The sequence below is a fragment of the Sapajus apella genome, unplaced genomic scaffold (genome assembly GCF_009761245.1).
Source record: "Sapajus apella isolate SASKATOON/1434 unplaced genomic scaffold, GSC_monkey_1.0 scaffold48, whole genome shotgun sequence".
Classification (NCBI taxonomy): Eukaryota; Metazoa; Chordata; class Mammalia; order Primates; family Cebidae; genus Sapajus; species Sapajus apella.
Genome location: NW_022436988.1, coordinates 16,107,474 through 16,130,036, shown reverse-complemented (window position 1 = coordinate 16,130,036; position 22,563 = coordinate 16,107,474). Strand labels below are relative to the sequence as shown.

Genomic DNA, 22,563 nt, shown 5'->3' with positions numbered 1-22,563 from the left:
TCAACCATGCTTTCATTTCTGGGACAGTTCCAGTTTCCATTTTATAAGTGATAAGAGATATAAAATATCAACGGCTTACAAAGGAAAGGGAACACACAACATTTATGCTTCTCAATAAAGAAAAAGATCATGAACATTTAGATTACTTTTTGCCTTTCAAAAATGTGACCACAACATCTCGGCCCTTCCTGAAATTAGGCTTTAGAAAGGAACGATGTTTCCAGGCGTTTGGTTATCCTCACCTCGAATTTCTGCCTGAGCTCCACATTTCCTTCTTCGTCCCCCTCCGGAATGGGTACATTGTAGTACTCACCTTCTTCTTGGTTAAGCAACTTGTACCTTTCAAAGACAGGAGAAAAAGAGTTACCACTGTAAGCCTAGCAAGTCTTCTGCAGCCTCTAGTCGAGCTGTTTTGTGAAATGCATGCTATGGAGAGACTACAGCCAGAGAAGTAGACATTTTTTCCTTTTTTCTGAGACAGAGTCTCACTCTGTCACCCAGGCTAGAGTGCAGTGGTGTGATCTGGGCTCACTGAAACCTCTGCCTCCTGGATTTAAGAGATTCTCCTGCCTCAGCCTCACAAGTAACTGGGATTACAGGTGTGTACCACAGCACCTGGCTAATTTTTGTATTTTTAGTACAGACATCGTTTCGCCATGTTGGCCAGGATGGTCTCGAACTGGCTGGTCTCAAACTCCTGACCTTGTGATCTGCCCACCTTGGCCTCCCAAAGTGCTGGGTTTATAGATGTGAGCCACTGTGCCCAGCCTGGCCATAAGTAGATATTTAACTGACTTTTTCTTTCTTTCTTTCTTTCTTTCTTTTTCTTTTTTTTTTTTTTTTTTTCTTTTGATACAGGGTAGCTCTGTTGCCCAGGCCGGAGTGCAATGGTGCAATCACAGCTCATTGCAGCCTCAGCCTCCTGGGCTCAAGCGATCCTCACACCTCAGCCTCCTGAGTAGCTGAGACTACAGGTGCACACCATCACACCTGGCCAATTTTTGTATTTTTTGTAGAGATGGGGTTTTTCCATGTTGCCCAGGCTGGTCTCAAACTTTTGGACTCAGCAATCCACCTGCCTCAGCCTCCTGAAGTACTGGGGTTATAGGCGTAAGGCACCATATCCTGTCTCAACTGACATTTTAGAGACTTAAGCCTAACTGTCTAAATGGTCTGATGCTTTGAGACATATTCAACCTAAATAGCTTCCATACCAGCCACTGGCCGGCATCTTCATTAGCTCCGAAACTCCAAAGGAAAGGGATCCCATGAAGTCATTCCTTGTCGTTCGATCCCAGTCCCAGATTTCTACAGACAGTCGCCGGTCTTTGTCTGAAGGTTTCAATTTGCTGAAAGACACACACACATGCAAACACTAGGTTATCTTGCTCGTGGTTTTACTGGGAGATAACACATGTACATGACTTGAGACTGAGATAGAGAAATAGTATATTTAATTCTCTTACTGGTCCAGTAAAATACCAAACCCTCATGCTGGCAACGTAAGCTCTACAGGAGGAGTTAATAAACTATGACCCATGGGCCAAATCTGGCCCACAGTCTATTTTTATAAATAAAGTTTTATTAGAACGCAGCCATGGCTATTTGTTTACATATTGTCTATGGCTGCTTTGGCACTAGAAAGTTAAGAGTTACAGAGGTGTAACAGAGACTGTATGACTCACGAAGCCTAAAATATATACTATCTGGTCCTTCACAGAGCAGGGCTTGCTTGTCCGTCTAGAATAGGTTGTCCACAGAAAAACTGCTTCCTGTTACTAGTCTACAAAGGGGACCTCTTGCTTTTGCTCAGCTGCACTCAGTTCTCCTGCCTTATTTATTTCCTTCTTCCCCTTCAACCATCAGAGGTTGCTCTGATATCCTGGCAGCCCTCCGAGGCCGACTTTAAATGTCACATTTTCCAGGAACTCTTCTCTCTTTGAAGGCAAGAATCATCTTCCCATTTCAGGGCAATAACACTTTCTATGTTACTCATTCATTCTGCAGTCCAAAAATTATTTAAATTCTTGCCTTATGCCCTCCACTAACCCTCAGAAGAACCTAAGTCCATCAAGAGGTGGACATACCTGATACACTTTTAAATCATCTTTAATTCCTTAAACAGAAGTGTTTATCCAGACTAGCTAATATTAATTTGAGGCCTGAATTATGCAACTCTTGGTATCATAATTACCATCTATCCAACAGGTGCTAATAGCTACCTCCCTAATGGCAGCCTGAGGAGATCTTAGGACTGAAGACATGTTTAAAGACGTTTAGAACCAGCCTACTTCATTATCTCAAATAATGAGGTGGGCAACTGCATGGTGTATAGGAATGAAATTTGATCAAGGAGAGAGACCACTTACAATGTAAAGGACTCATTCCACTGGGGATTTAGTGTGGAGCGGATGGTTTTGGTTTTTTGTTTGCTTTCGTTCTTGGGATCAGGAATAAGTTTCAGCTTCACGTAAGGATCTGAAAGCCCATTTGGATCCATAGGTATTAGATTTTTTGCATCTCGTACTGTGAAGAGAGAAGGAAGAAAAAATTACAAAAAGAGAACGAACCTATATTGCCCAGTGTCCTGTGTCAATACCAAGCCGAATAAAACAGACGTCAGGATGGCGTTTAGGGAGAAAGAAGGTGGAAACAAAGGCCTCTAACGATCAGCTGGAGAAAAGTGACCTGCTGCCATCACCGGCAGAGATAACGGGCATCGTGTGGGCCCTTGTGGGCAGGTCTGGAGACTCAGCACCAGCCTCAACTGGCAGCATCAGCAACACTCAGATTATCTATTAGAAATGCAGAAACCCAGGTCCCACCCCAAGCCTGACAAAGATGAATTCACAATTTAACGAGATTCCCAGGTGACCTGTGCAGCTCCCCAGGAGTAATGGCGCACCCTCCCCGCACGGAAGCAGCCAGCTCAACCTAGTCCCTGCTGCTCACATGCAGCTGAGCTCTGGGAAGGTGTTACCCCACTTTGTGGATAACGGCCAATGGTTTCCAACCCTGGCTGTACAATGAAATCACATGGGGGCTGGGGAATGGGGGTGTTAAAAATTCTAAATTAGGATCTCCAAGGAATGTGGCTCAAATGTTAGTTTTTATTTGTTTTTGGGACAGAGTCTTGCTCTGTCGCCCAGGCTGGAGCACAGTGGTATGATCTCGGCTCATTGCAACCTCCGCCTCTCAGGTTCAAGTGATTCTCCTGTCTCAGCCTCCCGAGTAGCTGGGATTATAGGCCACCACACCTGGCTAATTTTTGTGTTTTTAGTAGAGACAGGGTTTTACCATGTTGGTCAGGGTGGTCTTGAACTCCTGACCTTGTGATCCGCCCGCCTTGGCCTCCCAAAGTGCTGGGATTACAGTTGTGAGCCACCCCACCTGGCCAAGTATTTGTTTTTAAAATCTCCTTGGGTGATTCTATTGGGCATCAGGGGCAAGCATCATTGCTATACACAGCTGTAATTCAGAATTGCTACCACGTGCTGGTCCATGGACCCTCAGCATCTACATCACATGGGAGCTCATTAGACAAGCAGAACCATGGGCCCTACCCTCGGACTTAATAACTCTGAATCCTCACTTTAACAAGATCTCCAGGTGCTTCCAGTGTAAAACTAGCTTGAAAAACCTAGGATTTTTCAGACCTTGGGAATCAAAAATAATTAGAAGGAAAGGCCATTTCACCCAGAGGAAGGCAGGTCTGAGATTTAAAGGCTGGCAGAGGCTCACAACAGTGAGAAGCTGTCTAAAGCCACTGCACATCAATGTAAAAGGTAATTACCCATGGCTATGATGAAGAGACAAAGGCCCGAGCCTCCTACCCCAAATGCCTTCCTCATTATCTTCCAATGGCATCTTCCCCAGTAAGGCTGAATTATCAGATCCCTAACTGGTCAGACACCATCAGCACACATATAACTGGGACCAGGCTCCCCAGTTCCAGTGGTTCCCACAGTGTGGTCCCTGGACTAGCGGAGCTGGCATCACCTTCTGAATCAGAACTCTGGGGTGGAGTCCAATGATCTGTATTTACCAAGCCTCCAGGTGATTCTGATGTCCATAAAAGTTGCAGAACCATGGATCTAGGCAATTAGCATAGTTTATCAGCATAGCTTTTATTATTAAGAATTAGAGAAGAAATTTAGAAGCAGGCACTGGAGTTGGCAGTGGGCAGGGCTAGATGGGAAGGGGGCGGGGCGGGGAAGAACCCTAAAGATATTGGGTCTTTGGACAAACATGAGAGAGGTATAGCCCTAGGATCAAAAGTCAGAGATAGGCACTGCCTTTACTAGTCTGTGGACCTACTGTGTGCTGTCTCCTGCCAGCCAACAGCCTTATGTCTTCCTTACCTGGCAACCTTACAGAGGTGGGTAACAGATGGGACTAAATTCAAATAGAGAGGGGATGGGGACAGGCTCAGGTCTGCTAGCCACAGAGAAGCTGAACATATGTCTGTCACACCCCACTGGTGCCTTCCAAGTACTTCTCCTAAGAAAGTATCTGACCTCATTCATCTCGGGGAGGAGACATCACATGAATAAAACAAACAGGCATGATCCCTGTGGCTCAGCAGGTGTCTCACCAGGTAACCCTGAGCACTGGGAAGCTCAGTCTCTGAGCCTCTGTTTCTTCATCTAGAAAAATGAAGAGGGGCATAATTCCAGTGGTACAGAACTGTTGGGAGAATCAAATAAAATAATGTTTGTAAAAGACCTTACGTTGTTGGGGGCTTAGAAAATGAAACAAACAAACAAAAAAATCCATGATGTGAGTGCTCACTGCAGCCCAGGAACAATGTTTCAGACTTGTTTTCACTCTCATCATTCTGAAATCCAGAGGGTTGGAGGCCCCCAGGGGACCTGGGCACTCAAGAATTCACCAAGCTCCGTGAAAGGTTTTAATCCCATGCAGAAGGTCTTGCCCCCTAAAACATCAACCCTGAGTATCATAAAAGATGAAAAACGTGAGCATAAAAATGGAGCTCTCCCATGAGGAGTGGAAAGAGGCCAAGGGTCTCTCTCTGATTAAACACCAGAATGAGAATCGGATGCTTTTTAAAAGGCAGAAAATGCCCTGGAATGTCTAACACTGGAGAGGCTGCAGAAGGTCACATCCAGGATAAGCCAATGAAGACCCTTATCAAGGCCACCAAGAGCTCCTGGGTTGCCTCTGGAGTTGCAGAATTATTGCGGGTGCCTGCTTTTAAATCTTCAATTTATATTCCTGACCACACACACACACAATCATGGAAGTATGATCTCTTCTGAATGGTGATGAGTTAAAACCTTGATGGGATTTAAAGCTGTGAGCTTCCTGCTGAGATACTATCATTTAAGTCGAAAATAAAAAGAGTTATCAATTCCAAATGTTATTGAAGCGGACAGTGGGTCCCAATTTCAATTTCTTATCGCAGCAGAGAACAGCCTGTGTGATGTGTGACTCATGGCAAGCCAGGACACCTTAATCAGGATTATGAGCAACTAACTTGGGGGTCCCATCTGCTCGGAGTGCCGGATCTGGGGCAAGGCTGCCTGCATTTGAATTCTGGCTCTGCCACTCTGTGGTTGTGGACAAGCTATTTTATCTCCCAAGTTTCCTCATCTCAAAACTTGTATCTCCTTCGTCAGGATTATGTAGGCTTATACATATTAAGTGCTTAGAACAGTGATTGGCACACGGGGAGAGCATGATATTGATGATCCTAATTGTTCTTAATACAAGTCACTGGTGAAGAACAAAATCGACAAGGCTTAGATGCGCAGAAACTTCATCGACAGCATCTGCAAATGCCGGGGAAAACAGTCCAATGTGGCAATCTGTGAACAGGGCTGCAACTGCATGGTGTCAAGAATGTCTTAGGCTAGGAGGCAATGCTAGGGGCATTACTCACAGGAATAGTTGTAAGGAAGCTGGAAGAGGAGACGCTAGGAAAGAGAAAATAAGAGGGAAATTGAGGTGGGGAAGTGGATGAGAACAAGGGCTGGAGACAGAAGAGAGAAACAAGGGAAATATGCGATCAAGATGTGGAGTCAAATCCCAACACTTTGGGAGGCTGAGGCAGGCGGATCACATGGTGTCAGGTGTTCGAGACCAGCCTGGCCAACATGGTGAAACCCTGTTTCTACTAAAAATACAAAAAGTACCTGTAATCCTAGATACTCAGGAGGCTAAGGCAAGAGAGTCACTTGAACCCAGGAGGCAGAGGCTGCAGTGAGTCGAGATCGTGCCACTGCACTCCAGCCTGGATGACACAGTGAGACTCTATACCTCCCATCCCCACCCCCAAAAAGAGATGTGGAGTCAGAGGGCGGGGACGCTGCCCCAGGATAGGTGGGCAGGGGTTCTCAACCTCAGCTACACACTGGAAACACCTGAGATGTTTTAGTCAAACACTAACACCTGTGCCCCAGCCTCAGAGAGTAAGATCTACTTGATCTGGGTTGAAGCCCAGGCATCAGAATCTTTAACCTCCCCAGATGGGTCTCAGGTGAAGCCTGGGCCAGGCACTGTTCTCTGCACTCAGCACTCGCCCGTCAAGTGTGCTCCCTGGAGACCTTGGCTATTACTAGCATTTTTCTTTAAATTGGCTCACTTTTTAATATCCATCATTTAAAAATGAAATGTATCACTCTAAGAAACAGAAAACCAAGATTGTTTGCCATAAGTGGAAGGTAACTATAAAAGTAAACACAATGAAAATCGATGTTATTCATTTCTAGCTGGATCCAGTTGCCTGAGAACTTCTCTCTTTGCTATAAAGGGGAAATTAACAAGTGCTAGAGTGTTAAGGGTATCCCGGCCGCAGAAGTCTTTCTTTGCTGTGGCAACTGAGACTAAAAGAAAATTGAGGAGAACTAACTCATCACGTAATTTAATGTTTGTTTTTTTAACGTCAGTACAGTACCTTCAGAAATCACCTCAAGTGCTACCAAAAGTCACACCCACCAGTGGCCCCATCCCACACTTGGGAAGCACAATTGTCAGGAATGCCAGCTCTTATTAAGGAAGTGAAATATTTCACAGCCTAAGGGCAGTACCAGGTCCGAGTAGAACAGACGCGGCTCTGGTCCCACAGCTCATTTCTTGTCTTTTACTTTCTGCAAGAACCAAATTGTTTTGACTCACAGAATTAAGATAATAAAAAAAAAATCACACTACTTTGATACATACACTATTGAAAATGATACATACATATATATATATATATTTAAAGATCTACTGTGCCAGCTCGAGTTCCAAAAGACAGGCAGTCTCTAAACCCAATAGTATAGACACAACACACTTCCCTTGCTCATTCCATTGCAGAAGCACTGAGTACTCCCCGGGGTCTGCCCAAATGGGCCCAAAGTCCTGGCGGGGGACGCGGGAAGAACACTTTTCTATCACATCTCATTAGCAGTTCTGCAGCCTTTATGAGGAGGAGACATCTGCTGAGGAAATACATCTGTGCCATGGTACTGGCCATTTCAGAATAGAAAGTCTGTTCTGTAATTCCAGAACTTTAATAGAAATATAGAATACTAATTATATTCCCATTTTTTTGGCTTCAGATGGCTGCTCTGAAATCATCAGCTGTCAAGCCCGGCACTGAGAAAAACCAGCCTGGGTTAGAAGGTTATATAATTTCTTGGTCATGTAACCTATCATTTCTGGATAAAGCCCATTCAAATGAGATTATGAAGACCGAGAAACACCTATCCAGTGATACGTGATGCAGGCAGCGAGGGAGCCCCAGGACATGAGAGTTTTAGAGTTTTAAGTCAAGGGGATATAAGGCATCTGGGCTGTCTCATCAGCTCAGGGGTCTGGGCAGCCCTAACCAGATTGGAGAATCTAAGCCACAGGTGCACCAGGGTAGACGGCGCAGTGCAGGCTTGGCAATGAAGCCAGTGACTTTGCCTAGAGCCTGCTTGATGAAACGTGAAGATGGGGACCCAGGCAAGAAGACAGGCAGGAGTGACTGCCATGCTTTCTCTGGGAGAGGCCAGGTACATTCACAAAGGCTTGTAGTCAGCTGAGTGAGGGATGTGCGTCTGACGCTGCACGGGAGAAAGTCAGGCCGTCTCTGCTTGAATGGGTGCTGCAGGTGCTGGGTGACTTCGCAAGGGCAGCATCACTTAGGGGCTAAGCGCGTAGGCAGCTAGGGTCAAATCTCTGCCCTGCCACTTATCAGGTGCATGGCTCTGGATAAATTACCCAACTTCGCAGTGTGTTCATCTGTAAAACAGGGACAGTCACAGTGCCTATCCCATAGGGCTGTTGTGAAACGAAGTGAATTGATAAACGCAAAGCCTTGAGAAGAGAACCCAGGACAAAGGAAGCGTTCTCTATTCGCTATTATTACTAACGGTAGTGTTAAAGAAGTGTTTGCTACGTTTATCATGGTCGCCATCACCGCCACCACCCCCACCATCATTCAGTTCTGAGCCCAGAAGCAGGGCTGTTTCCTCAGGGTAACAGACCCCACTAAGCTACGGTGAAACAGTCGGCTCCTAGATGTTCCAAAACAGTTTTCAATTAAACAACAACAACAACAACAACTCAATGCAATCCTTGATCCATTCAGAGAACGGCCCAGGTGCTTTCCTTCTGTTTTTTGGGATGGAGTCTCACTCTGCTGCCCAGGCTGGAGTGCAGTGGCACGATCTCAGCTCACTGCAACCTCTGCCACCCGGGTTCAAGTGATTCTCCTGAGTCAGTCTCCCGAGTAGCTGGGACCACAGGCACATGCCACTGCGCCTGGCTAATTTTTAAATTTTTAGTAGAGACGGGGTTTCGCCATGTTGGTCAAGCTGGTCTCAAACTCCTGACCTCAAGTGATCCACCCACCTCAGCCTCAAAAAGTGCTGGGATTACAGGCCTGAGCCACTGCACCTGGCCCTTCCAGGTGGTTTCTTAATCCAGATAATATATGTAGCATAAATGATGGGGTGGAATGATAAACACCCGTGACTCACCACCTCACGTATAAGCTAGATTGGTGGCAACCCTGCTGAACCTACCCAGTGTGCGACCCTTTCCCACTGCCCCCACCCACACTGTGGATTTTTAATCTCACTCTGAGGGCTGGGCAATGGGTCAATGTGAGGTCACACAGAAGTTCTGAAGGATTCATCCACGGGCACATACACCAAAAGCTTTGTTGAGGACATAGCTGTATCTCTGTTGCCTGCAGTCTAGACTTGTCAGCACTGACCCACAGTGACCCCACCCATCAAAGGGTTCTTGTCTATACGGAGATGCTGTTTCTTGATGCACAAAAGTCAAGTGTCTCCAGATTTAAGGACAACATGGACCTTCAAATGATCTGTTATGCTTTAGGAAATAATTCTCTTTTTATTGCTCCTCCCTCCAAGAACACCCGTGCTCCTGGCTTCTACTTAAACACCAACGAGAACAAAGGCTCAAAACAGAATTACTGCAAAAGTCAGGATTGTTCCGTGTGTGCTGACCCAGTGAGACCTCCCACCTCCACCCCAGCCTGATAGCAAAAGCAAGAGTAAACAAAATTCTCAAATCCTACTCCACACCAGGCATGAGCAAAAATATTCTCTGACACTGCAGGAAAAAAAGAAAAACAAACTCTTCTTTGTTTGAAGTTACCAACAGCAAAAGAAGCGTGAATGCAAAATGGTGGTGGAAGAGCAGATAAGTGCTGGAAACAGGCGAGACTTAGTGTCTGTGGTTTAAAGAACTTGATGTCTTTCAACATCAGGCCACAGAGTGATGGATGTTTCCCAGACCCATGAGCCTTGTCTTTGAGGAATAAAAAGTGGCTTCGAACCCAGAGAATTCATTATTTTGATAATTATTAGATATCCAGAATGTACTCTCAAAGGACTTTAGACCCATAAATTAATTTTGTGTAAAAAGATGCTATGATCAAGCCACTTGCAGAGAGGGCCTGCAGGCAGAGAGAGGTGAAATCGCCTGTCCACTACACAAAGCTAATGAGTAGTCAAGCTGGGGCAAGCTTGTGATTGTGCAAAACTCAACGGTTTGCTTGCTGCTGTACATAAATGACTTGAGCAAGACGAAGCCCCAGAGAAGAGGCGGTGAAGTCAGCCTCAGCTAGGAGGGGATGGAGGAAAATGAGGAGGAGAGGAAGAGATCAAACTCCGCTGGATGGATGGGTGGCCAAAGAGCACAGAGGGGAAAGTGAACACACACCTTGCAGTGCTGGATTGTGCCCCGAGTGTGCAAACAGGGGTGACGGGAAGGCAGGCAAAGCCTCACTGCTATGGCTGTGCTTTGGTGCCTTGAACTTACAGAAGGGGTTTACAGGGGCTGCACCTGATTTAAAGGTGTGGGTGCAGTACCTTCAGGGATGCAATTCTAAAACCAATAAGCCTCTTAGCACATTGGGGTGTTCCAGTCACTACAGCTGGAATGTGCTGACATCTGCCTAAGAAGCAACAGTCGGTGACCGAATCAATTACGACCATGACGTACCCAGTGACCACATACCCAGTGAGAACGCAGCAACCATGCCACCAAAGAGGAAATGGTGCTTTGCGGGTCCTCCCTCTCTCTCTGCTGCAGTCACCAATTCTAGGACAAACGGCACATGGACAGCATAGAGGAAAAAGAAGATTGCAGTGGGCGTGAAAGTGAGCTGGGAAACGTAGAGATTTTAAGGCCACGAAACAAATACTGAATTAAAATGTAGAGATTTTTAAGGCCACATGTAGAGATTTTGAGGCCACAAAACATACTGAAACCACCGAAAAATGACACTCCACAAAACAGCATAACTATATCTAAAGACAGCGTGTTCATTTCCCTACAATAGTGTTTCAACAGCAGTGGTGCGCATACCACGAGAAGCCTGTTGGGGGGCTGAGGTTGTCCTTTTTTTTTTTTTTTTTTTTTCAGTCAACAAGGTCTGTTTGGCCCTATGCAGAAGGAAACAAGAAAATAAGTGATGTGGAGAAAGGGTGTGGCTTCTTAAAACGTTTGGTCCCTGCCAGATGAATGCCTGTTGGCTGAAGCAGGCTTCTTTACCACTAAGCGGAGTATGCTGAAGCTCATGCTGCCCCAGTTGAGGTCCCAGGACTTAACTGTAACTTTGGCCGGCCTTCTGCTAGAGGGATGACTTCAACAGTAATCTTAGCAATAGGTATCCTCAGTTTCCTGGGGCTGCTGGAACAAAGTATCACAAACTTCCTGGTTAAGACAGCAGAAATGTATTCTCTCGAAGTTCTGGAGGCCTGGAGGCCAGGAGTCCAACATCCACAACACCAGGCCCCAAATCAGGGGCTCTGCAGGGCCATGTTCCTTCTGGAGGCTCCAGAGGAAAATCTGCTCCAGGCCTCTTCCAGCTCCTGGTGGCGGCCAGCATGGCTTGGCTTGTGGCCGCATCACCTTCTCCTCTGTGCCTGTAATTTCTCTCTATGCTTCTCTAAGGATACACATGTGATCACGTTTAGGGCCCACCCAGATCATCAGAGTAATTTCCCCACCTCAAGATGCTTAACTTTATCGTGTTTGCAAAGACCCTTTTTCCAAATTAAGGTCACATTTACAGATTCCAGGGATTAAGATCTGATGTCTTTGGGTGGTTGTTACTCATCCTACTGTAAGTACTACTAAGGAATTTTCTTCTCGGGGTGATGAAATGTTCTGAGTAAGATGGTGGTGGTGGTGGTGGTTGCACCATCTTGTGAATATACTGGAAACCACTACACTGTACATTTTTAAAGGGTGAATTTTATAACCTGTGAGTCATGTCTGAATTAAAAAAGAAAGCGGCTTTACTGACAGATTTCCACGTGCTTCACCACACTCACTCACTTAATACGACTCAGATGCCCGTTTTCCAGATGACAAAACCAAGGCAGAGAGATGTTAACAAGCCTGCTCAAGGTTGGGGATTTAGTAAGGGAGTCAGGAGTGCAACTGAGTTCCCGCCTCAGGGGCCTGAGCGTGGTCCCCACAGGGTGACCTCTGCATTCAGTTTCACCTGTGGAATAGGAGAGAGCAAACTTTTTCTGAAAAGAGCCAGATCATCAGTCGTTTAGGTTTTGCAGGTCCTGAAATCTGTACTGCCACTATGCAGGTCTATTGAGGAGTGAAAGCAGGCACAGATAATATGTGAACAAATGAACACAGCTGTGTTCCAATAAAACTTTATTTAAAAAAATGGGCCAGATACAGTGGCTCATCATGCCTGTAATTCCAGCACTTTGGGAGGCCAAGGCGCCTGAGCTCAGGAGTGTAAGACCAGCCTGGGCAACACGGTGAAACCCCATCTCTACTAAAATATAAATAATTAGCTGGGCATAGCGGCATGTACCTATAGTCCCAGCTACTTGGGAGGCAGAGGAGAATTGCTTCAACTGAAGAGGTGGAGGTTTCAGTGAGCTGAGATCATGCCACTGCACTCCAGCCTGGGCGACAGAGGGAGACTCCATCTCAAAAAAATAAAAAATAAAATAGGCTGTGGGCCAGATTTGGCCCTTGGGCCATAGTTAGCTGACCCCCAGCATAGAACAAACCCCAACCCACCAACAGAGTAAGTTGTTTGAGGAGAAAGTGACATAAAAGAGGGAGCTCTCCCTTCAGAGGCTTTGATCTGAGCCTCTGAACTCGGACCTTGTCCCAGGGCAGGGAAGAGGTCCTGGGCTGGGGGTGGGGAGAGAGGGCGTGTCCCCCACCAGGCACTAGAATCCATCTTCTCCAGCCGTAGCAGGACCTGCAGAAGCCAGCATCTCTCCCGTGCACCTTACGCTTGCAGCGGCTCTCTCGGCTTTTTTGGTGCAGGAGCTGGCACTCCTGGACGAACCTGACTCACAGCCTCCTCTTCAGGGCGTCTGATCTGGCAGGACCTGTTGCAATTGGCCAGCCCCACCTTGTTCAGGCTTCCCCGCCCGGTTCCACACCTCAGCTCCACCCAGGAGCAAGTGCAAACAGTGAGCACCGTAAGCCATCCACAGGGCCACTCTTTAATTATGCAACGGCTGCCTCGGAAATTGGGATTTTAAAGGAACGTGTGTGCAGCAGCGCTGGGCCACAGGCAAGCTGACCTGTTGGGGCCTTCTGCTTCCTCGTTATTCTAGCTGCATTTTTCCAGAGCTCAGGGCTGGTCCTGCTGAGAAAGTTACCCTCCTAACAGCCTGGTTACTCAGTCCAGGAGCATCTCAAGTGGTCGATGGGCTGGATCAGATAGAAAAAGGGAACAAAACCCTCACCCCCCCCGCCCCTCCCACAGCTCAGCTGCACCATAGAGCTCTCAAGTTTCCTCCGGCTCACATTTTCCTGGTCACGTTACTGGGAAGAACACGCTGTTCTCGGGGTTTGTTTGTGTCTCCACTTTGGGCCTCTTCTGACGATGCTGTGAGGGAGGGCTTGGGTCTAAGAAGCTGCCAGTTCCCTCGCGTTGCCACAAGTCAGTTCTGCGCTGGGAGCCAGAACTCCTCGGCAAATGTTGATTGGGAAACTGGTGGAGTGACAGATTGCTTCCGGAACAGGATTTACCGAGCACCCTTCCCACGTGATGTTCTGGGGGCGGTCAAGCTGTCTAGCAATAAGGCAAAGTTGTGGGTTTAGGGGCTCTGCCTTGGAGCCTCTGAAACCATACAGGTACGCAGGCCCCGGCTAGGGTAGGGCACGGTACAGGTACAGCCGGGGCAGCTGGTGTGGGACCCCACGGAGGAACCAGACCTGGCAACACTAGGGATTATCATGTGGGCACAGAAGGCCGTTTCAGGAGAAGGGGCCCAGGCAGGCTCTGGCTGCCACAGGACAGGGGGCTGGGAACTGTAGCTCCCAAGTGACATTCCTGACGCACATAGGCTTTAACTTCCGGTAACAGGCACATCCTAAAATACTCTTGGCTGGACATTCTCCATTCTCTTTAAGCCATGCACCCCTTTAATACAACACTGCAGTTTTGTTGTGTTGTGTTTTGTTTTGAGGAGTTTCACTCCTGTTGCCCAGGCTGGAGTGCAATGCCGCAATCTCGACTCACTGCAACTTCCGCCTCCCTTGTTCAAGTGATTCTCCGGCCTCAGTCTCTGGAGTAGCTGGGACTACAGGTGTGTGCTACCATGCCCAGCTAATTTTTTGTATTTTTGGTAGAGACAGAGTTTCTCCATGTTGGTCAGGCTGGTCTTGAACTCTTGACCTCAGGTGATCTGCCTGCGTCGGCCTCCCAAAGTGCTGGGATTACAGGCATGAGCCACCACACCTGGCCTACACTGTAGTTTTTATGACACTCTAGGGCATTCATGGGTCCTGGATAGAGAACCTCTGCTGTATGCCTACAGAGCCTGGTTCTGCAGGGACCGGGGGATCCTCCTCTCCCCATGCACTTTCAGAACCTGTGTGCAAAGGGACAGCAGCATTCCTTTGGGTCATTCCTACTTTGGCTAGGGATGGGAAAAGCTCTGTGCTGTGGTCTGAATGTCTGTGCCTCTTGCCCCCAATTCATGTTTGAAGTCCTAACCCCCAAGGCAATGGCATTAAGAGGAGGTGCCTTTGGGAGGTGAGTAAGCCAGGAGGGCAGAACCTCCATGAATAGGATCAGTGCCCTTATAAGAGATGCCCGAGGGAGCTGGTTTGCCCTTCTACTGTGTGAGGACGTGGGGCTATCGGGAAATGGGCCCTCTCTAGCCACTGAGTCTTTCTCTGCCTTGATCTTGGAGTCTGCAGCCTCCGTAACGGTGAGAAGTACACTTCCGTTGTTTATGAGTCTCCCAGTTAAAGGCATATTATTAGAGCAGCCAAAAGAGACTAAGGCGGGTTGGGAACTGGGAGAAGTCCTGGCAACAGAGAGCAAGCGCTCACTGGAATCTGCCTTTGGATAAGATGCTTCGTGTGGTTGGTCCATGATGGGGGTGGCATCTCTCTCCACTGGTGTGGGCACGAGTTCCCATGGGTGGGGGTGCACTGGAGTCAGGCCCTCCAAGGCTTAAGGGGGTAACTGATGTCTCAAGCACGAACAATGAAGAGTCGACAGGACAGGTGAGAGCTGATCATGGGTGACAGCCCAGGCGCTGCCAGTCCTCAGACTGCTTCACTAGAATCCTCTGGCCAGAAGCAACAAAATACCATTCTTCTCCCACTGACAAGTTAGAATTGAGAGATTTTCTAACACAGATACAATGGCACTTGGTGCAGTATCTTTGGGGTTCCCCACATGGAAAACGGGCCACTGATCTGTTTCCTACCACTTACTGGAACATGTCTATCTGAGTGTTGGTGATGCTCCGTACTGTGGCCCACACTCTCCTACCGGATGCTGGTATGACTTAGGAGCTGCATTGGTTCTGATGGGTTGGTTCTATATGTTAAATATTTAACTGCAGGCAACCTATCACATTTAGTATTTATGTAGCCCAAAAGACGCACTCCACACCAACAAGGCTAGTCTCTTCAAGTTATTTTTAACCCCCACTGCCTAGCACAGCACCGTGGGATGCACTGAGTTACTGCTGAACACGTGAATCTCTGTGCCCACCTTGCCCCGTGCTTCTGAGTCCATGCTGCTCCATCGCTGAGCACACTCCTCCATGCGTCTCAGTGCTGGCAGCCCTTAGTCTGGCACAACACCCACTTCCTCTGCCCTTCCACTCTCCTGCCAGCCTAGCTCAGATGTTCCATGTCTACAGACTGGGAGCACCTTGAGGGCAGGGGCCACACCCCTCCTACCCCAAGGTGTCTCTCCCCGAGGGCCACACCCCATCCCTCCCACAGGTATCTTTCCCCCAGGGGAACACGGGACAGACAAGGTAAAATCTGTGCTCAATGAATTCTTGCTGAATGATTGGAACACAGACAGGAAAACTTGCAAACTTCTCAGCTCTGGGTTGCAGTACATAAAGCGTCCATTTGGAGGGACTCTTGGACAAGGAAAAACCACCCAGGCCTTTTCAAGGGCAAAGCAAGACAGGCCAAAAGGAGTCGCACACTTTTTTGAAAATGTTAAATGCTTTGAAGAAAGAATCTCTGCACCTACAAAGACAAAAGAGCATTGGATGTGTCTCCAATTTCAGGAAAAAATGGGTCAGAAAGGGCCTTTTGCTCTTGGGAAATAATGATTGTGTGGAACTTCTCTAGATTTCAGGAAATAAAATGCACAGGTGTCACCAACCACAATGAACCACTTTTGACTGGATAATTACAGGCTGAGATTCTGTGTACACACTGGGTCTGGGTGCTGTCTAGTTCGCTGCATTTGTTCTCTTTAGGCTGTATCAAGTCTGCCGACACTGTCTGTGTTAATGAATGCCGCGGAATTTCTATGTGATCTCTTTCATGTTTAGCAACAATGACCCCTGAGTTTTGTGCTATTTGTTTCCTTATTACCAGAGACAAAGGCCAGAAAGATGAGATATACCAAAAATACACCTGCTCAGGCATCGTCTCCCAGCTTCATATAGCCCCATACGCAAACCAGGACTGAGGGACATGAATCAGGGCCCTATTTTGGAACCGATTTAGTGAATATTCTATTATTCTATTTTGCTGGTAAGGCTGGCTGCTTGGTAATAAGAGTGAATTTCTGTCCCAGCAAATTCAGGGGCCATTTACATATCAGAAAACACGGGGCAGCAACTCCTCAACTCAAGTTCTGCTGGAACAAACCTTACATAAGGGAATTTGGAGAACTGTGGTGTAAGATGAGAAACAGCAATGTTTACTCCTCATTAAAAGATCATAAATATTTCATTACTTTCCCTTTTACAATTAGTGGATCATAAAATTTTATGTTTAAGTTCTGTAACTCTGATGTTTCAAAAGTAAATGAAACCTCATTGTGAGAGAAATATTTCTTAGGTTATGAGACTGAAATGTTTCTGCATAAACAACATAGGAAGATATTTATTTTAAGAAAAAAAATTTTTTCTTATTATAAGAGTAATGGGTATACCCATCATACAAGAAATTTAAAGACAAAAAAGTATAATTAAGAAAACTAAAACAACCATACTTCTGTATGGGAGCACTAACGTGAGCACATTAGCATATTTACTGCCAGTATCTTTGGCATCTATCTACTTTGAAATATTTATTTTTATAGAATTCACATCACACTAGGAATAAACTTTTAGAACCTGGCTTTATAACAAAGTATGCTTTGAAAACATTTTAAATGTCTAACATCTCATTTTATAGCTAATCAGAATTTATTTAATCAATTCCCTGTTTGGGGCATCCACAAAGTTTATCATTTTTCACTTTTACAAATAACATAGCAACTGATCGTCTTCGTGCATAAATGTTCACTGAAATTTGTTACTTTTTCTTGTTCTATTTATGCTGTGCAAGTCTGATCATATCCTGTGTGTTTAAGAATGCCACATAATTTCTGATGCAAAGAAGCATAAGAATACATTCTTGGAAGTAGATTAGGATGGAAAATTATTCAAGATTCTGGGCATACATCGCCAAATTACTCCTCTCAAAGTTTACCAAAATCCTACCAAAACCATACCAAGATGTGGTGAGAAAAGAGTAACACTGTAATTTTGACTTTCTTACTTTTGAGGTTAATTTCGTTTTCATGGTTATTTGCCCATTTGTATTTTTATTTTTGTCTGACTTACTCCTTATTCAGGTTTTCTGGAAGGTACTAAAAAGTTTTCTAACTGTATCAGAAGAGTTGTTGAGATATAAATAAGAGCCCTTTGTCATAGTTGCTGCAAACTGTGTTACATTGTCACCATTCTTCTAGAAACAGAGAAGCTTATTTTGCAGTTAAATCTGTCAAACATTTCCTTTTATTTCTTCCCTTTATTTTAGGCTTATGAAAACCTTGCCCTTTTTGCTATTAGCATTCACCTAAATTTTAATTGTGTTCTTTTTTATATTTAATTTTTAAGACCATTTGAAATTTATTTTGATGTATAGTGTGAAGATCTAATTTATTTTCCTCCAAATGTTTAGACAACTTCTCAACATTCTTAGTGGAACAAGCTCTATCTTTCCCATTGGTCCGCGTGGCTTCTGTTTGTTAATATCAGGCTCTGTTTTTGGGGCAACGTATTTTATCTTCTTCAACTTTCTGCTAATTCGTGCAACAAGCTTAGACTTTAAATTCTTCTAGATTTCCAAGACATTTTAGTGGTACAACCCTCCGGGGCAGCATTCTCCATCCAGGTGCATAGAGTTTCCTGACTCCGGGCAATTCTACTTCCACTGATTTCTTTCATCTCATAAATCCCTGCCCATCCTTTTTCTCCGTGTGTATAGGTCATTTTACTTTAGGTGCAGGTCTCCTTAATTAGGCTATCACTGAATTTTGGCAAAACGCCCCATGGGAAAACGGTAGGCAGTTTAACCAGTTACCTTATTCTCCATACTCGTACCTGCAAGTATGTACCTGGTAAGGTGCCCAGCACTGTGGACATATTAACTAGCCTCCATAATAACCCTACTCAGTATCCACATTTTATAGATGTGGAAGCTGAGGCTTGGAGAGGTTAAGTAGTGCCTAGGACAAGGTCACCCAGTTAGTGAGGGGAGGGGCTGAGAACACAGGTAGCCCAATCCCAGTGTGTTCTTAAACCCCCTCCCCACCCACTTCTTGGTTGCTGTGTGGGGCTTCACTTGTTATTGCCCCTCTGTCTCCTAGTTACCTGCTTTGTTTTCAGTCTTTTACTATACTCTGTTTTCTTGGCATCTATTTTTTCTAGAATTTCTTAAAATTATTTTTTATTTTTATTTACTTCTGAGATAATGTCCCACTCTGCCACCCAGGCTGGAGTGTAGCAGTGCGATCATGACTCACTGAACCCCAAGAGATCCTCCTACCTCAGCCTCCAGAGTAGCTGGGACTACAGGTGCACGCCATCAGGCCCGTCATTTCTATGGTTGTTTTGGCAGGGGGTAGACATGGGGGTTTCACCATGTGCAGGCTGGTCTCGAACTCCTGGGTTCAAGCAACCCTCCCACCTCAGCTTCCCAAAGTGTTGGAATTATAGGTGTGAGCCACAGTGCCCGGCCAAAACCTTTAAAATGTCATTTAAATCCTACTGCTGACTATCTCAAGACTTACCCCCAAACGTTTTTTTATCCAATCATCAAAGGAAAGAATGAGGTAGCATCTTCTGACCCCTCTCCCCAAGGATGTGAGGAACTGCGCATGCTCTGTTCTTATTCCCTGTGGCCTCTTTATCTGGAGGTTGGGATCTCTAATGCTTGTTATAATTTTTATATGAGTTGTATTTTTGAGAGCTGTTTTCCACATTAACAGGTGCAAGTGATTTTAATGCTTACTGCTTATCCTTATATGACTTCCCCATCCCTGAACTTTTAATTTTACTTCATCTTGCAGTCCTCTTTAGCTCGCCTTGAAATAATTTTCAAGAAAGTGTGGGTGATGTATATTCTGAGCTCTTGCATCTCTGAGAATATGCCACGTGACTGGCAACTTGGCTGGGTGAGAAATTTGGGGCCAATTTACTTTGTTCTTTCAAACTCTGTTAAGTGATGTTTTCTTTTCTCTTAAAATTTAGCAGTGCATATGATTAGAAGTCTACTGACAACCTGGTTTTTATTCTCCTCTAAGTCACCTATATATTCTGAAGCAAAGGTATTTGTTTTTTTTCTTTGTAGTTAAAGTTCTCCAGAATGTTTGTTTTTTTTTTTTCTTTTCTTTCTTTCTTTTTTTTTTTTTTGAGAAGGAATCTCAGTCTCGCTCTGTCACCCAGGCTGGAGTGCAGTGGTGTGATCTCGGCTCACTACAACCTCCGCTTCCTGGGCTCAAGCAACTCTCATGCCTCAGCCTCCAGAGTAGCTGGGACTACAGGAACCCACCACTATGCCCAGCTAATTTTTTGTATTTTTGGTAGAGATGGGTTTTGCCATGTTGCCCAGGCTGGTCTTGAACTCCTGACCTTGGGTGATCTGCTCACTTCAGCCCCTCAAAGTGCTGCAATTACAGGTGTGAGCCACCATGCCCAGGCCCAGAATGTTTCTAAATGCAGACTTCTTTCAGTTAATTATGCAGGAACAGAGTGCATTTCTTTTCATTTGAATGCCCCATAAATTTGGTCCTATCGTATTGAATTAGTGCTTCTTTTTCATTTTTTTGTTCTTTTATTCTTCAGACAAAACTATTATTCTCGCCGGGCACAGTGGCTCACGCCTGTAATCCCAGCACTTTGGGAGGCCGAAGCGGGTGGATCACGCAGTCAAGAGATTGAGACCATCCTGGTCAACATGGTGAAACCCCGTCTCCACTAAAAGTAGAAAAAATTAGCTGGGCATGGTGGCGTGTGCCTGTAATCCCAGCTACTCAGGAGGCTGAGGCAGGAGAATTGCCTGAACCCAGGAGGCGGAGGTTACGGTGAGCCGAGATCGCGCCATTGCACTCCAGCCTGGGTAACAAGAGCGAAACTCCGTCTCAAAAAACAACAACAACAACAAAAAAAAACTATTATTCTCAATTTATATCCTGTTCACAGACTTCCATTTTCTTTATTCTCTCTTTCATCACCATCGTTTTGTCCTTTTGCCTGCATTCTAGAAGAGCTTCCCAGGATTCTTGCACAGCACTGATTTGATTTTCTGAAATGCCCATTCTGCTCTTTGTTGTCCCACAAAGATTTTAATTATGTACTGTAAATTCCTTACTGGAAACCGGCATTTCCTATCTACCTCCTTTCACCTTTCCTGTTTCTTTATATAGCCTACTATCATTTTTAAAAATCTCATTCCCTCTCAACCTGTTTGTTCAAATGGCTTTATGCTCTTGTTTTACAGAGATTGTGCATTCAACCTTTTTTATTTATTTATTTATTTTTTTAAAGAGAGATAGGCTCTCACTATGTCACTCAGGCTGGAGTGCAGAGATGAGATAATAGCTCACTACAGCCTTGAACTCCCAGGCTCCACTATCTTCCTGCCTCAGCCTCCTGAGTAGCTAGGACTACAGGTACATGCCACCAGGCCTAGCTAATTTTTAAATTTTTTTTGTAGAGGCAGAACTTGCTATGTTGCCCAAGCTGGTCTCAAACTCCTGGCCTCAAGAAATCCTTTTGCCTTGGCCTCCCAGAGTGCTGGGGTTATAGATGTAAGCACCCTATTAAAATTTCTATGGAGTTTTCTCAAATATACTTCTGTAATTTCTTTTCCTCCAATAATCTATATTCAAATATGTTCTCCATGATACTATCCCTTTGACTTTGTCCTCCATGTTTTAAAAATGGGCCCCATATTTTGGGTGTGTTCTCTTTCTTTACTCATCCTCAAATATATCCAGATATGGAATTTGCCCAAAGATGCTGTTTGTATTCATTGGCTCTATGCACTGACAACTTGGACACTACAGAACTTGCTTCCCTCTGAACTAATCTGGCACTCAAATTGATGTTCATGGTTCTTAGTCCAATTACGAGTGTGTTTTTACTGGAGTCAGGTAGGATTATATCCAATTCACAGTGCTTGATAATTACACATCCTGAATCTGTGAAGTTGGTTTAAAGTTAGAATCCCCTGAAGTTCTTCTCACCTCCACACCTGTGTCCACTGTCATTCACTTGCAAGACTCTTAACCCTCAGGACATAACCCACCAAGAACAGTCCTTTTCTTTTTCCTTTGGAAGTTACAATCTGAAGACTGTATGGGAAGACGAGAGAAGACAGCATTTTGGTCCTTTGAAATAAGAGAACCTCCATAGCAAAAGAACGCCTCCCAGGTTTTCTGACTGGTTGAAGACCCTGTTTATTTGAGCAAATGGGGAGGCCTGACAACTCTTCCTGCTTCCTTTCAGGTCTGCAGGACTCTGCTTTTTCATGCATCCAGTATGGCCAGACCCCTAACAATTGTTTCTTAATGCAGGACCACTGGGCTAATGGACAACAGAAATTTCTCCAAGGTGGCAGTAAGTGGGTTGCCAGTCTGTCGTTTCCTGAATCTTCTTAACATTTCAGGGGGACATGAGAGACACTGCATTTCAGAGGTTACCAGCTGGTTACCTCAATTCAATCCAGAAACCCAGGGATATCTGGATTTCTTAAGTAGCTCTTGGAATTCCACTGTTTCTAGAAAGTCTGGTTAACTGGAAGAGGAATAAATTACTCTTGGTCATTCTCAGTTCAAATCTAAGCTGCTTACCATCAGTTCTCACAGCAGACACTGTTATCTTTGCCTTCACGCTGTCACCCTGTCACCATGTGGTAGCTTTTGAAAGTGCTTCCTTGATATGGTTTAGCTGTGTCCCCACTCAAATCTCATCTGGAATTGTAGTTCCCATAATCCCCATGTGTGGTGGGAGGGACCTCGTGGGAGGTAATTGAATCATGGGGGCAGTTACCCCCATGCTGTTCTTGTGATAGTGAGTGAATTCTCATGAGATCTTTTGGTTTTATAAAGGGCTTTTCCCCGCTTCACTCTGCACTTCCCCTTGCTGCTGCCATGTGAAGATTCTGCCATGACTGTAAGTTTCCTGAGGCCTCCCTAATCATGCTGAACTCTGAGTCAATTAAAACCTTTTCTTTTATAAATTACCCAGTATCTGGCATGCCTTTATTAGCAGTGTAAGAACAGATGAATACATGCCTCCAGTGTGGGCTGTTTTTTTTTTTTTTTTTTTTTTTTTTTTT

General features: G+C 45.4%; 1 protein-coding gene across 2 annotated transcripts in view; it reads right to left on the bottom strand.

Annotated features, from left to right (window-relative positions):
- The window catches only part of PRKCA (protein kinase C alpha), a 492,002-nt gene that overhangs the window by 107,117 nt on the left and 362,322 nt on the right, over positions 1-22,563 (bottom strand). For both annotated transcript variants that reach the window (XM_032242017.1, XM_032242018.1), the window contains exons 6-8: positions 2,370-2,526; positions 1,215-1,349; positions 243-339 (exon numbers count right to left, since the gene is read on the bottom strand). In XM_032242017.1, coding sequence (XP_032097908.1) covers positions 243-339; positions 1,215-1,349; positions 2,370-2,526 — 389 coding nt within the window. The remainder of the gene's footprint in view (positions 1-242; positions 340-1,214; positions 1,350-2,369; positions 2,527-22,563) is intronic.